The sequence below is a fragment of the Perca fluviatilis genome, chromosome 20 (genome assembly GCF_010015445.1).
Source record: "Perca fluviatilis chromosome 20, GENO_Pfluv_1.0, whole genome shotgun sequence".
Classification (NCBI taxonomy): Eukaryota; Metazoa; Chordata; class Actinopteri; order Perciformes; family Percidae; genus Perca; species Perca fluviatilis.
The window spans coordinates 30,194,812-30,209,849 of NC_053131.1; the positions used below are offsets into that span (position 1 = coordinate 30,194,812).

The following is a 15,038-nucleotide window of genomic DNA, read 5'->3' on the forward strand; positions in this document are numbered from 1 at the left end:
GTGCACAACGATCCATGTGTCCGGTCCTGTTGAGATTCAGTGTGCGCGCACGGGCCGACATGCGCATAGGCCTACTGTCACTTAAGACTGGAGACTTTCCCCTAGCCTGCCTGTCTGCCCGACACCATACGATCACATAGCAGCAGACTGCTCTGTGTTGCATGTGGGCTGGCTGAGTGACGCGCCAGTAGGAGTCGGACTGTGCGCTGCTGATAAAGAGGCAGCGGCCGCGGAGAGCGCACAACAGTGGAGCGGAGAGGGCGTCCCAACACCGCAGCTGCTGCACCACCACACCACCACCACCACACCGCACCGCCCGGCCTCTCCGAGCTGCTCACAACCGAAAAGGAAAGCCGCATCAGCGGGGGGAACATGCTGTCGCACCGGCCGTCTCATTAACTCATCCGCCATCCCCCCACCCCCCCCTCCCCGATAAACAAGGCTGCTCAGCGGGCAACAACACCCTGAACCTCCGGCAGGACTCCCGAAGCTGTAGAGGGGAGAATTTCAATTTGAAAAGTTCTTTTATTGGTAAGTCTTTTTGAAAATGTTTTTTTTTTTTACATTCACAATGACAACGACAATGAAACGAAACGCATCGCACATAACACTGTGTGGGTTGTATTAGCCTCATTTTAAAATGGCAAATGACAAACAATTCAATTTTTTCTTTTTAAATCGGCCTCATGATTTCAACTTTTTAAACACCGTACAGGAGTTGGAGGTTGTTTTCGTGTTTTAGAGTTGCATAGAGGTTTGTGCAACAGGTGTAGACTACCCTATGTCATTACATCGCATTGGTATTGTTGTCAATATCAGCACTGGGTTTATTTATATGTTAAAAAATGGGATTTGGTGATAACAAAAAAAAAGATATTTTTGGAAATTAAATTAAATGTATGAGTAAAGCCAGAGACAATAGTGAAGTTTGCTTTTTTTTTTTTTAACATTTGGTGTATTTCAGTTGTTTACTTATAGGAGCATAGGTCTCCTCAGCAGATGCGTATGAATGAGTGTGTGAATGTATGCTTAGTCCTTCCTTGCTCTACACAAAAGCCAAAACTACAGGTTATTAGTTGCGCATGACAAAGCTGTTAGTTCTAATTCGGATACATCGGCTGTGTGTGTGTTTAGCCCATTGAGCTCGCGGTCTGTTCGCTCATTGGTCCTCGTTAACCCGCTCTGATGGGTCTCAGCTCGATGAAAAGATGTGAAACACAGATACAGGCTTTAGCCCACAATTAGCAGTCAGAATAAACATCACCTCAGACGTCCGTGAAGAACGAGAGAGAGAGAGAGAGAGAGAGAGAGAGAGAGAGAGAGAGAGATCTATAAAAGCTTACACACGCTGACACTTCATTCTCTGCTCAGTTGTTTTTATTTCACTAAGTAATGCTGCTGCTGTTACGATATGATATGATACCATACTTTATTGCAGTTCACACCGACATTTAGTTCCCGAGCAGCTCCGCTCAAAAATAAATAAAATAAAAATACACACAGAGCTAGACAACCATTACACACATATAGTACAAGATGAAGACACAGTAACAGCCATGGCAAAGAAAGATGTTTCGGATCCAGATCTTAACTGGCGACACACTGATTTGCGACGCAACTGGATCAGTGGTGGAAGCAGTATTCAGATCCTTTACTTGAGTAAAAGTACTAATACCACACTGTAAAATGACTGTTACAAGTTCAAGTCCTGCATTGAAAATGTCACTTGAGTAAAAGTATGCAAGTATCACCGGGAACATCTAGGCCTACTCAAAGTATTCAAAGTAAAAGTACATCATTGCAGAAAAAAATGGGTGCAAAAATCTTAATTTGCAAAGTAACTAGTTACTAAAGCGGTCAGATGAATGTATAAAAAGTACAACATTTCTCTCTGAAATGTAGCGGAGTAGAAGTAGAAAGTGGCATGGAAAAAAGATAACACTCACGTAAAGTACGAGTACCTCCAATTTGTACTGAAGTACAGTACTTGAGTAAATGTACTTAGTTACATTCCAGCACTGAACAGGATAGACTGATGGATAAAAGAGTTCTTGAGTCTGTTGTGTCTAAACGAAGGGACTCTAAACCGCCTGTTAGAAGGCAAAAGTTGCTATTCATCATCTCAAACATGCACAGAGTCAGGAGAGATGCTGTCAGCGAGCCTGAGCGTGCTCTTCTTGTGGCTTGTGTGTGCACTGATGATATTTGCGCAGACTTTGAGTTGATTGTGTAGTTTAGATTTTTAAGTTGAGCAGATAGGCGGCTGAGCCAGAGCTGAGCCTGAGTTCCGTGAAGTCCACACGCTTCGGATAAGAGGTCTGTGAGTGAGGCAGGTGTGACAGCTCTAATGCAGGGGATGTGTGTGTGTGTGTGTGTGTGTGTGTGTGTGTGTGTGTGTGTGTGTGTGTGTGTGTGTGTGTGTGTGTGTGTGTGTGTGTGTGGAGCCTTGAGACACTGTGAGAGCTGACAGTGTGGAGAGCAGGGGTGCCGCACACCATGCAAAGGCCACAGCAAAGTCTGAAGTGTGGATTATTTGAAACGTTATTTAATATATATATATATATATATATATATATATATATATATATATATATTTATTATATATTTTCTATAGTATCCAGATGTTTCACTTAAGTAAAATAAGCTGTAGGTATAGGCTACGCATTTTTTACCTTTTACAGAAGTAAAAAAAAAGAGTCAGAAAAAATTATTTATTGCCAAGTAACACACACATACATATAACTGTTTTAACGTTAAGAGGCATTACTCCTTAAGCATGACGTACCTTGCAGAGTGTTAAGTTGTGTGTTTAAAATGTGTAAAATGCGAACGCAGCATTGTGTTGCAGCCAGTCGAGCTGAATTGAACTCCTTTAATCAACACAAATCTATCACATTGTGCAGGTTCACGTGTTATTTGATCCATTTTTGGCTAAACGAAGTGTTTGCCCTCTCAAACGCAGCGGAGTAAATTATAAAGTAACATCCAATTGAAAATGTGAAGAAAAGTACAAGTTCCTTTTGAAATGAAGTTCACTTCTTTAGTAAATGCACAAAAGGCATTCCACCACTGACGGGCAGATTACATATACATATTCTTGTAACATGATTATGTTGTTAAGCTCATTTTAATTCCATCTGTCAATGCAGTAAGAATATTTCAACCTGTTTCCAGTAGAAACCTTTTTTTTTTTTTACGGAAATATGAAACATGAAATGACAAACACAGGCCGCTTTGCTCGAGCTTAAAAAACATATCAAACTTGATTTTAGAGAAAACAAGTTGTATTTTATTGTGGAAGGCAGCTGTTGGTATTCCACATTTTGAAGAGAGCCCAGAATTAACCCTAAACCCTGCTGACCCCCTCTGTTCTTATCGACGCCAAGGTACAAATCTGGATCCTGGAGTGAACTGCCAGTGAAGGTGTGGCTCTCTCTCTCTTTTTTTTTTTTTTTTTTTTCTCTAGATCTCAGCCTGAGGGACTTTTTTTTAAAATAAATATCGCAGAGAAGCGTATGTGAAAGTCAAACGTAAAAGACAAGGAGAACTGATGTTGAGGAGGTTTGTGAACTTATATTGAATACGCAAAGTTATCAAAATATACACGTTTTACTCCATTACTGGGAAGTTACTGGCTACTTTTTTAGGACTTTTTCAGTCTCACTGTTTCATCCGATGGCTGTAGTTTTAAGATTAGTATTTTAATATTTTCTTTTCAACACGTGTTTATATAGTAACTCCACGGTCATAGTTTAAAACCACGGTTCTCACTGGGAGGGGGGTAAAGAAAACCTAGGAGTCCCTAGATAAATCTGAAGCATATCACACATTACTGCTGCTAATTCTTTTTTTTCTGACTTTGGTTAAACTGCTCACAAAATCTAAATCCACAAAGCCATAACATGACTTTAAGGCCAACAAGCTGTTTAAGTGTATGAATCGCTTCCAAAAAAAAGACAGTTTGGGTTGAGTTTTACTACTTGAGCAATAGTGTAGTCTACACGATACGCAGGTATATGCAGTATACCCACTAAGAAAGCTCCAGGACTTCCATATACCAAAATAAAAATGCCCAATGGCATGAAACAACATACTTTCTATTATATTTTTGATATATTTTGAATTGTCATCTGTGTTTTTCATCTTCACATAGGCTTAATAAAGGGATTTCCACCGTGAATTGGTGCATAAACGTGTATCCGAATACATGAAATGAAGTCGTTGATGCTCAAAACGTCCCTGGGGGAGGACAGCCAGACCCCCCACTATGATACACCCCCCCCCCCCAAAAAAAAGGCAGATTCTGGCCAATATACAGTACAGCATATTCACTACAATACATTAGACTACACCACTGAACTTGAGTATATGCTTTACTGCTTGGGAACTTTTACTTAGTTACACTTTGGAGTGGTAGACTTTTATTTATTTCCCCATAGTGTATTTTTTCTTCCACTACAGCCTTTATTTATTTGATATTTTGTTGGCATAAATGTGGTAACATTTCAATATGTTGAGTCACAATGACACCCCGTGGAAGCTTTTAATCAGCGTGTAATTCACTAGGTCGCTAAAAACCAGTGGTGGAATGTAGCTAAGTAAAATTACTCAAGTACTGTACTTAAGTACAAATGTTGAGGTACTTGTACTTTACTTGAGTCTCTTCTTTTCATGGCCCTTTCTGCTTCTACTCCGCTACATTTCCAAGAGAAATATTGTACTTTTTACTCCACTACATTCATCTGACAGCTTTAGTTACTTTACAAATTATGATTTTTGCACAGAAAACACATGTAGTTTATAAAATATGATGACTTGTTATAAATTAAACTACCTGACAATATAACGGCCTACAATTCCAGCTGACATGATTAGACCATTAAACACTTAGACAGAACGCACTTTAACTTAAGTAGCATCTTCACCAGGACTTATACTTGTAACAGAGTATTTGTTACCGTGTGCTATTAGTACTTTTACTGAGGTAAAGGATCTGAATAATTCGTCCACCACTGCTGAAAACTAAACAAAAACCGGAGGATGTGTTTTCAATCGTTTTTGGACTGAGTTTGATATGCTCAGTTCCGTAGAGGAAGAAAAAGTTCACATCCATGAATCACTTTCTGGATCCAGATGTGTGTGTGTGTGTACTACACCCCAGCCTGATCGCGTTTACACGGAGGTGAGAAGCAGCGTCTCAGCCCCCTGACGGCGGGGCCCTCTCCGAGGCGCTGAATCTCACAGTCCGGGCCAAAAGCATGTGGAGGCCCCTGGTATGCAGACATCAAAGGGTTAAAGGTGAGGAGACGCTCAGCGGCACAGCACTTATCTCCTCTAATGACCTCCTAAGTATAAGTCAATTACTTCTGCGTCATGATCAGAAAGGAACAGACCACAGGGGGCTCTTTGAGCTCCGCTGCTCCTCATTACAACCACTTCACTGCAGTTTATTGGATGAGCGCGCTCGAGGTTAAGGCGTTTCGGATTTTCTTCATTTGCTACATTTGAAAATTGTATCCATAGTAAAATAACTGTAGTAGTAACCAGTGGTGGAAGAAGTGAAAACATACCTAACCCATTACACGTTAGAACAATTAACCCTCTGAGGTCTGAGGGCATTTCTACATATCTTCCTGAATTCTCCTTTTAAGGGTATTTGCATATAAACTGATACCCATGTGTTTCATATTAAAATGTTCAGAACAAACTCAGCTTTCAGTGTAGCGTGCTCAAAATTGTTCCAGAGCAACGCGTGAATAGATAATTTGGCCCTAAAGCGGAAATATTTCTCAAATCTCTTGTGAAAGCAAACCTAAACTTAATTGTTTTGGTGCTTGAAATTTGTTTTTCAAAAAAGTCTTGGGTTCCCAAAAGTAGCATCATATATGAATGAAATGGTAAATAAATGTCTGAAATTACATTTTGTAATATCGCTTTTTGAGTAGGAGTTTTGTTAAACATCGCTTCTTCATCACTTTTGTCCTCAGAGGGTTGAAAGGGAAAGGCTTTTGAATTCAAGGGTTTAAGTAAAAGCACAGTACATGCGTGTACACTGGGAATTATACTCAAGTTTCAAAAGAAAAAAGTACTCATTTTAAAAACTGGACCCTGTCACAGTGGTATTACGTTATTGATAAATAAGTAAGCACATAAACCAGAGGTTTTACTATCACTACAGCCGTATTTCCCATTGCAAGTTCAAATGTTTAAAATTTTTACCAAAGTTTTTTAATGTAAAAGCAAATGTACTTAAAGGTGCAGTAGGTAAGCCTTCTAAAACTAACGTTCTGTCATAGAGGGGTGTCTAAATGCGTGTCAATCACTGCTCATGCACACTAATTTATTCTCCCTTGTGGGGGGAGGGGTTTAGGAGACAGTTTTGGGCTTTAGCAGAAAGGGGGGAGGGACTGAGAAGTTGTCGATTGTCTTCACAATCCTACCTACTGCACTTTTACCCAATTGTGCAGCAGGATGGCACCTGCAGTGTGTTTATATCAAATACCATATTATTGGATTATTATTAATTACTGATGCATTAATCAGTGGTGGAATGTAGCTAAGTACATTTACTCAAGTACTGTACTTAAGTTCAAATGTTGAGGTACTTGTACTTTACTTGAGTCTTTTCTTTTCATGCCACTTTCTACTTCTACTCCGATACATTTCAGAAATATTGTACTTTTTCCTCCATCACATTCATCTGACAGCTTTAGTTACTTTACAAATTAAGATTTTTGCACACAAAACAAATGCAGTTTATAAAATCTGAGAGGATGTTTCTGCATTGAGTACTTTTACTTTTAATACTTTAAGTACATTTTCCTGATGATACTTCCACACAGGACTTCTACTTGTTAACAGAGAATTTTTACAGTGTTGTATTAGTACTTTCACTTAATTCAAAGACCTGAATACATCCTCCACCACTGCCGTTAATTAGTAAGTAGCATTTTGATGTCGTTGGCGGAGCTGGTGACGAGTTAACTGCTGGTTACACTTTACTTGAAGGTATCTACATAGGGACAGTGACATGACACTGTCATGAACTTGTCATAAACATTATAAACAAGTCATAAACGTTTACGCAACGTTTTTTACGTGACCACGTTTTCTTTTAGTACGTGTCATTCGGTTTTTGTCATGACAAGTTAGGGTTAGGGTTAGGGTTCATGTGTCATGACTGTGTCATGACAGTGTCATGTGTTCATGACAGTGTCATGTCATTCTTATGTAGATACCTTAAAGTAAGGTGTTATATGTTACAAATCATATATTGTTTTGAATGACCATTTTGATTTGAAAAGTATAGCTTTCATGTACAGTACATTTACAGGAGAACACAGTGCACTCTAAAATGTAGTGACCTCAAGTTATAGTACAGTACAAGTATCAGATATTCTTCTCCGAAATGAAACTCTAACCACACCTGAGCGAAAGTAATTTGTGCGGAGGAGTGAACAGGTCTGCTGTTTGAGAGGACGAGGGGAGAGGAGCAACCTGTGGGCTCCTGTCCATCAGCGCCCGCCTCAGACAAAGATACATTATTGTCTATTGTTATTCCTGCTAATCAAACCTGATTTAACAGCTCGCAGGTATTTCTCTCTGGCTGAATGCTGTCTTTCTGTTTATGATGCACTGAACAGCCCCGGGCATGTTTCTGACTTCAGGAAACAGACACACACATACACACAAACGTCAGACAGTAAAAAAAAAAGCAGTGTGCGTGTATGTGTGTGTGGGTGGGTGGGTGTGTGTGTTAATGCTGCCAATTGTTTTGTGTTCACAGTTTGATAGCTGATTGATGATGATTGACTATTAAAACCGACTTTAACGTACCACATCAGAAGGGTTTTCAGCATTCCTAAAGTATGCTCTCCTCATACCAAATGAATGCACAAAGCTGCAATAATAATTTGGTGATATTTATTTTATAAGAATATGAAGGTCAGAGAGGCATCATTATAAATCTTCATTATGTTAATAGGTGGTAGGACATCCTAAGTGCATATGGGAGGAGGTTGTGTTGGTGGATGGGGTGTGGGCAATGCCTCTGACTGTCACGCAGGAAAATTGGAGTTTACGTCCCATTACAGACCTGCAACTAATCTTCGACTTTTTACCATGAGATCACAATCTTTCCCTAATAACCATGCCGTCTGCAAGCGTTGCAGAAAGTGAGAATTTCAAAAACATTGGCATTGGACTTGTAACGCTGAGGTGTGCTTGCAGACGGATTTAGCCTTTAGAGCTTTGTGGATCCAACAGACAGGGCCTTTCATATGCACAGCCTTAATACGCTGATAATGAGGTCCCCTCCAACAGCCTCATCTGCAAGCTGCACTGGATGTTTATTGGCTCCTGATAGAAGTGTGTGCTGTTGTACGGGGTCGGGGGAAGAACTCGGGTTCTCGGTAGGTGGGGGTGGGTAGAAACCATGGATGTATAATAAGATCCGGATACAGCGTTCATTCCTATAAGAGTTGCTCAGTGGCGCATCTGCCAGAAAAAGTTTCTAAGCTTCCGTTGAATATGCGCAGTACTTTTTCTCCCGCTGGCCCCGCCCGCAAGTTCCTGCTCGGTCCATGAACTTTACTTTGTGTTGAGGGAAGTTGTTGCAGATATAAAAAGTCCATGGATTTTAAATTCAGTCTAGAAAGACTCATAACCGACCTTGTTTGCAGTCCGAGGTGTCCTGGCAGCAGTTTTACAGCCATCTCTTTTACAATGCTGGCCTAAAAATATTTTCCATTGCAATACTGCAAGTGGCCACTGAGAAAAAGAATTGGCGGAAAGGCTAATCGCTGTTCCTGGGGGGCTGGTAGAAACTTGTCTCTGAATTTCATCATGACATTAAAATATTCAACCTTTGTGTGAGTCATTTAAGCTGCATTCAAAATCCACGAAATTAGCCATTCTAACCAACGAACCACCATACCTTCAACCCTCTCAACCTCCCAACAGTGGTAAAAATCATTTACAAGCATGATCTACCCAACATTTTCTTGTTTTTTTCTATTTGTAGTATATATTTTTAGATTTTACATTGTTTGGCATTCTGTGGACAGCAAAGGTAGAATTTGAACAAGTTTCCTTACTGTGCATATGACAATAAAACTTTGAAACCTTTAAATAGTGTAATATGTGTCTCATTTGTTTAATACACATAAGCAGAAATGTAAAAAAGATCATATATAGCTTTAGGAAGTTACATACATGCGAGAACTATGCCACCTTGACTCCAGCTCCATACTTCACACAGACGTGAGATTGAAATCCATTCTCAGAAAGAAAGCGAATATGCATGTTTTCCCAACTATTCCTTCACACTGAACAAGTGTGGATCTTCCTCTTGTCAAGTTGAAGCACTAAGTCCGTTTCCACAGCTGAAAAGTAGGCAGTTTGTTAAAGGTATGCACTTGTACACAATGAGGGGAGAAATCGGATTACTCATCAACTTCCTGTAAACTGGGTTTTACGGTCATCAGTGTACAAGTGTTATCTGAATTCCTGACTAATTCCTGTCACACTAATCTAGTTTCTTGTATAAATGTAGTTGCAGTTACACTTTGTGTGCGTGCGCGTGTGTGTTTTGCAGTAGAAACTTGTGATCAAACCTCCTGTTCATCTTGGTGGCTGTCTTGAATTAATTGACTTATGAAAGCGTCTGACATAAATCAATGTGACTTGGCCCAAAAAGTTGCATATTTTCATCTGCTAATGTTTTTGTGTCTCTATCAGAAGGCCTGTTGGATTCTGCGTAGCAGCCATGGGCAGCAAGACTCTGCCAGCTCCAGTCCCTCTCCACCCGTCCCTCCAGCTGGCTAACTACTCCCTCCTGCAGAGCTCCACAGGCCTCCAGCTGCCGTCAGATAATTTTCACAGCATCTACAGCTTCAGTGCCCTACACGCCATCCATCTCCACCAGTGGACGCTCGGCTACCCGCCTTTGGCCCTGCCCCGCTGCACCATCTCCAAGCTGCCCTCCCAGTTCTCCTCCATGGCCTCCATCCCCATGTTCCCTCACCTCCTGCATCCCAAGCAGGACTCAGCGGGGCTGCTGCAGAGCTCCAAGAATAAGCCCCGCTTTGACTTTGCCAACCTTGCAGCAGCAGCCACCCAGGAGGATCATCTGAAGGCGGAGGACCTGAGCATGACGGGTGCTGCTGCCGCCGCCGCTGCCGCCGCAGCTTCATCTCACCACGCGGCCTCGGCCGGCCTGGGATGCCTCCTGGACGTGACCAAACTCTCCTCACCGGAGCGCAAGTCCAGCCGAGGCCGACTGCCCTCCAAGACCAAGAAAGAGTTTGTCTGCAAGTTCTGTGGCCGCCATTTTACCAAATCCTACAACCTTTTGATCCATGAGAGGACACACACGGACGAGAGGCCATATACCTGTGATATCTGCCACAAGGCCTTCAGAAGACAGGACCACCTCCGGGACCACAGGTGAGAACCTGGCTTTATTAAGGCCTGCCAAGTCAAATAATATACGCAATATACGCAAGCGTGCCAATTTGGCTAGGCGTGGTAATTGGTGAGGTCTGCACTTCTCTCTCCAGCTCTTTTTTTCAGTCTTCATCAGGGCCGGCCCGTGGCATAGGCAATATACACAAATGCTTGGTGCGCCGGCAGTCCAAATGGCTGAAGAAAAGTAAAAATTTCAATTACTTAGGAAAAACTGCCAAAAACGTTGAAGAAAGTGACAAAAACGTCGAAAAATGTGTCAAAAAAGTGTCAAAAACGTCAAACAAAAAGCAACAGAATCGTCATCATCATCAAATTTTTTTTTGAAAAAACAAAAGACAATAAAGGGCCACAAATTAAAAAAGAAAACATCAAAAAAACAGCTGAAATATTGCCCAGGGTACCTCATTGGTTAATAAACTTTGAATGGACAATGATGTAGACTCTATTGATCTTTTCAGACATCTAACACTGTCTGCACAGGAAACATAGCATGAGCAGCACGTTAGCAGAAACAGCAGCTTCAGTTCGGTCTGTGTCAGACTGAGGACGCGTTCAGGCACAGCATTGAGTGTAGGTCATCTGCATTTGGCGAAAGCCATCAAAACCCAACAACAGAAGAAAAATGAACTGAAACAAAAGTCAAAATGCGCTTCAAGCCACATTTATGTGCGTATAGTGCGAGTGAGACGCGAGGCGTGCGGCAGCCTGTGTAGACAGAAGCCTCACTGTTACATCAGACGCGTGAAATCTGAAATCTGCTGAAATTCCTCCTGTGTAGACATGCTGTAAGGTTTAATGGAGAAAGGTTTAATGGGTAAATGCTAATTGTGCCAAGAATGCAATGATTCTACCAAAGTAAATGCATTTGATTACAAGCATACCTTGCTTGTCAAAGACTTTAAATTCATTATGTACGTCATTAATCAACATTATATTAGCAGTAACCTAGTCTCGCTTTGCCAGACCTTCCTCCACAGTGCTGCTGCGGAGGGTCTGGCTAGTCCACACAGCATTCCGGGATGGGAGAAAAACGTGATCTGATTTATTGGCATTTTATTTAAACCAATCACAATCGTCTTGGGTGGCGCTAAGCACTGGACAGAGCCACGGTGCCTCAGCAAAATAGCCTCGGGAAGGAACTTGTTTTGGTGGAACGTGTGTACGTTGAAATGTTGTTTTAGTCGTGCAACAGAAAACTCAGATTGGACAGACAGTCTAGCTAGCTGTCTGGATTTGTGGAAGGTCGTGGATATAGACTAGCAGTAAGCTGACGTGCAGTAGCTGGTTAATGTTATAAGGCAAAGCAGGTTTAAAGATCTTATACTGTCGGTGTGAGAATGAAAATGTGTTTCACTATATTATTTTACAAAAACTGGTCAATGTACTCTCTTTGAGTAGGTTGGCGAAGAGTTACGTATTTTACAAGTAGGAGTTTGTTTCTTTGGTGGGTTTTCCCATAAAATGTCACTGTAACAAGAGGACACACGATGTTCAATGTGTTCAAATAACTGCTCAGTCAGATGTTCTGTGTGTAGTGCAGGAGCTGCTTACTACTGCTGGACTAATTGTGTTGTGCGTAAATAGCAAATAAGTCAACCTCAGGCATTTTGGATGTCTCTACGATCAGAAATCGAGCACAAAAGAATGATAGAACAAACAGGGCAGGCAAAGTTGGGACTGTATTATCCCAAAGTTGCCAAGATAAGATAATTTAAGGCCACAGATCAACACAGTGTATCACCCAACTTAAAAATTCAAACTGCCTAAAGGAGTGCTCATTTGCTCTTTTGTGCAGTTTGTGTTGATTTGCCCCAAAGAACCAATGTACCAACTGTACAGATGAACTGTAGGCTAGCGAGAAATAGACACAGCCTCTGTGTGGCTGTGTGTGTTCCTTCTTTTATTTCCCTCCAGTCTCTCTCAGCGATAAGGCATCAAAGGTCATCTGGGATTCGTCTGGTAGTGTTTGTTCCTAAACCCAGTGCCTAAAATGAGCCAGTACTCACCAGTACTGAGTGCCAAGCCCTTTGGATTTTTGTCCATGATTACCCCTACTTCTAATTGTTCTTAAAGCTTTAGTGCGTAACTTTTTGATATTAATGAACGTCCGTTACATTCAAGCCAATGCCAAATGATCAGGTGCGCAGTCACAGAAGGCTTGTCTCATGTGGACGTGCCGACAGTTTTGTTGTCATCAATTAGAATTCCTCATGGCGGAGGAAGAAACTACGCACTACAGCTTTAAGAATGCTATTTATAGGCTGATATTTATACCAAAATGGGCTATATATCATGATTTATTGGGAAAAACCAGGTCATGTTATGTAAAATCAGACATCCAGGACCCCTATATAGCCCAAATGGAATGATCCTTTGTTTTATGACCACATTTATAGACACTGCGACGATTTGTCTGTGAGATTGGTAGTCGAATCAGGCTTCTTAGATCAAATCATTGAATAGTCGATGATTTTGGGTCCCCCTACAAGATATACATACAAAAATAAGACACATGCGATGATCATGTCATGCAACTTCTAAAATAGGGTACTGGCACTTATTTTGGTCCAATTCAGGCAATGCCTAAACCTAACCAAACATAAGCATGAAATCAGAAAACGCTTATGAAATAATAGCTGTGTTCAAAACCGTTCACTCACTCACTCACTATTCCCTATATAGTGTTTAATTAAATAGTGAACTATACAGGGAATGACCAAACGAGATTTCGGTCACAACACTGAAAGTGTTGTTGCATCAGTAGATGCGCTGGTTATTTGTGTGACTGAGGCGGGCGCGCCCAGCATCATGTAAACAAACAAAAATTCGAACAACACTACAAAATGGCGAACACACTACATAGTGCACTCTTTCCGTGATAGGGAACGGTTTCGAAAACAGCACCTGTGTTCGTTTTGTTTCCTTTGGACAACATGTTGGACCTAGTCTAGATCCTTGACGTTCCACTTCCGGGATTGCTCTGTTGCTGCCGGAAAATCCGCCGGATTTCACTCATTTATGCCGGATATCCTTTGCCTTGGGCTTCCTTTGTGTTGGCATTTTAAACTCCAGTCGATTTATGAGGACTATGGTTAACTGCTCCTCAGATCTCTGCAGGGTAAATCCAGACAGCTAGCTAGACTATCTGTCCAATCTGAGTTTTCTGTTGCACGACTAAAACAACTTTTGAACGCACACATGTTCCACCAAAACAAGTTCCTTCCAAGCCTATTTTGCAGCGGCACAGCAGCTTTTCTCAGGTACTTAGCACCGCCCAAGGCGATTGTGATTGGTTTAAAGAAATGCCAATAAACCAGAGCACGGTTTCCTCCAATCCCTGAATGCTATGTGGAGTAGCCAGACTCCTCCAGCGCGCATTGGAGGAGGGTCTGGCAAAGCAAGACTATGTCGGACCTGACAAATGTTGACCCATTCAGTACTTATGATGATGTTCTGAAATCTGACATAATTCTTCCTAAATACTAACTTGGCTTCTCTGTATCGTTTCCCCCTGCAGGTACATTCATTCCAAAGAAAAGCCCTTCAAATGTCAGGAGTGTGGGAAGGGCTTCTGTCAGTCCAGGACTCTGGCTGTCCATAAAACATTACACATGCAGGTCAAGGAACTGAAGCCAGCCAAGATCAAGTGATTCACTCTGCCAGCAGGGGAAGGGACCGGGACACTGGAAAAACACGACCAAAGACAACAACAGTCAAAGAACAACCAAAGACTTCTTCATCTCAGCTGTGGGAGGCAGAGCGCTCTGCTTCTGTGGGAATACTGCTCAAGGATGAAATATTTCACCAGCCACTTCTTTTTAAAGGAATAAAGCCGTAGTAGAGAGGTGTGTGCTAAGTTATCAAAGCCTGACTTGGCAGGGGATGTGTGAAATGTGAAATGGAAAACAAAGTACCTTGTGGCTGTTCGGTGCAAATACTTTGCTCAGAAGCTTATAATCCAAAGACTTTATTAAAAGGGACACAATTCTTATGCAATGTTTTTTTTTTACAAAAACTGAGAATGATCAAAGCCATGTTAACACATTTTCCTCCTTTTTCAATATCACATCCCAATGTTATTTTTGTACAGATGCATTATATCAGAAATGTATTTTTGCACTTTAACCTGATTATTGATTATTTACATATATCACTGGATTTCTTAAACTTATTTTCAAAATGAATAATCATTTCTAAATAAAATATTTTTACTTTAAGTGGTTGGCTGTGTGTCTGAGTTTGTCTAGAATCAGAATAGGATGGATTGCCAAGTAAGTAACACTTTGGTGCATACATAAACATATTAAAAGGAAATGAACAATAAAGCACAAGTACTGCAACAGACAATAATATAGAATAGGAATATTACAATAAAAATACACATAAAAAAAAATAACACATGTACAATACTGGTTCTCAGAATAAGAAAAAGAAGCTGTATGGTTTTGTGTAGGATATGGTTATGTGTTATGTTATGTTACTTTATTCTGTTATTTTTAACTTCTCAAACACATACAAAACCTTTGAAGAAGTGACAAACCAAAGCCGTGAGTAAAATGTTGCTAGAGGAA

General features: G+C 41.0%; 1 protein-coding gene across 1 annotated transcript; it reads left to right on the forward strand.

The window, feature by feature from the left end:
• Positions 1-219: 219 nt before the first annotated feature.
• On the forward strand, positions 220-14,620 carry osr1 (odd-skipped related transcription factor 1). The gene is made up of 3 exons (XM_039785073.1): positions 220-531; positions 9,739-10,446; positions 13,985-14,620. Exons 2-3 carry the CDS (start codon positions 9,767-9,769, stop codon positions 14,115-14,117), a joined length of 813 nt encoding a protein of 270 aa, XP_039641007.1. The 5' UTR covers positions 220-531; positions 9,739-9,766; the 3' UTR covers positions 14,118-14,620.
• Positions 14,621-15,038: the final 418 nt, after the last annotated feature.

What these genes read in the sequence shown, in the direction of transcription:
- osr1 (XM_039785073.1), top strand. Translation starts at nt 9,767, where the DNA reads ATGGGCAGCAAGACTCTGCCAGCTCCAGTCCCTCTCCACCCGTCCCTC. An exon ending in GACCACCTCCGGGACCACAG is followed by an intron (nt 10,447 to 13,984) that starts GTGAGAACCTGG and finishes TTCCCCCTGCAG; the next exon opens with GTACATTCATTCCAAAGAAA.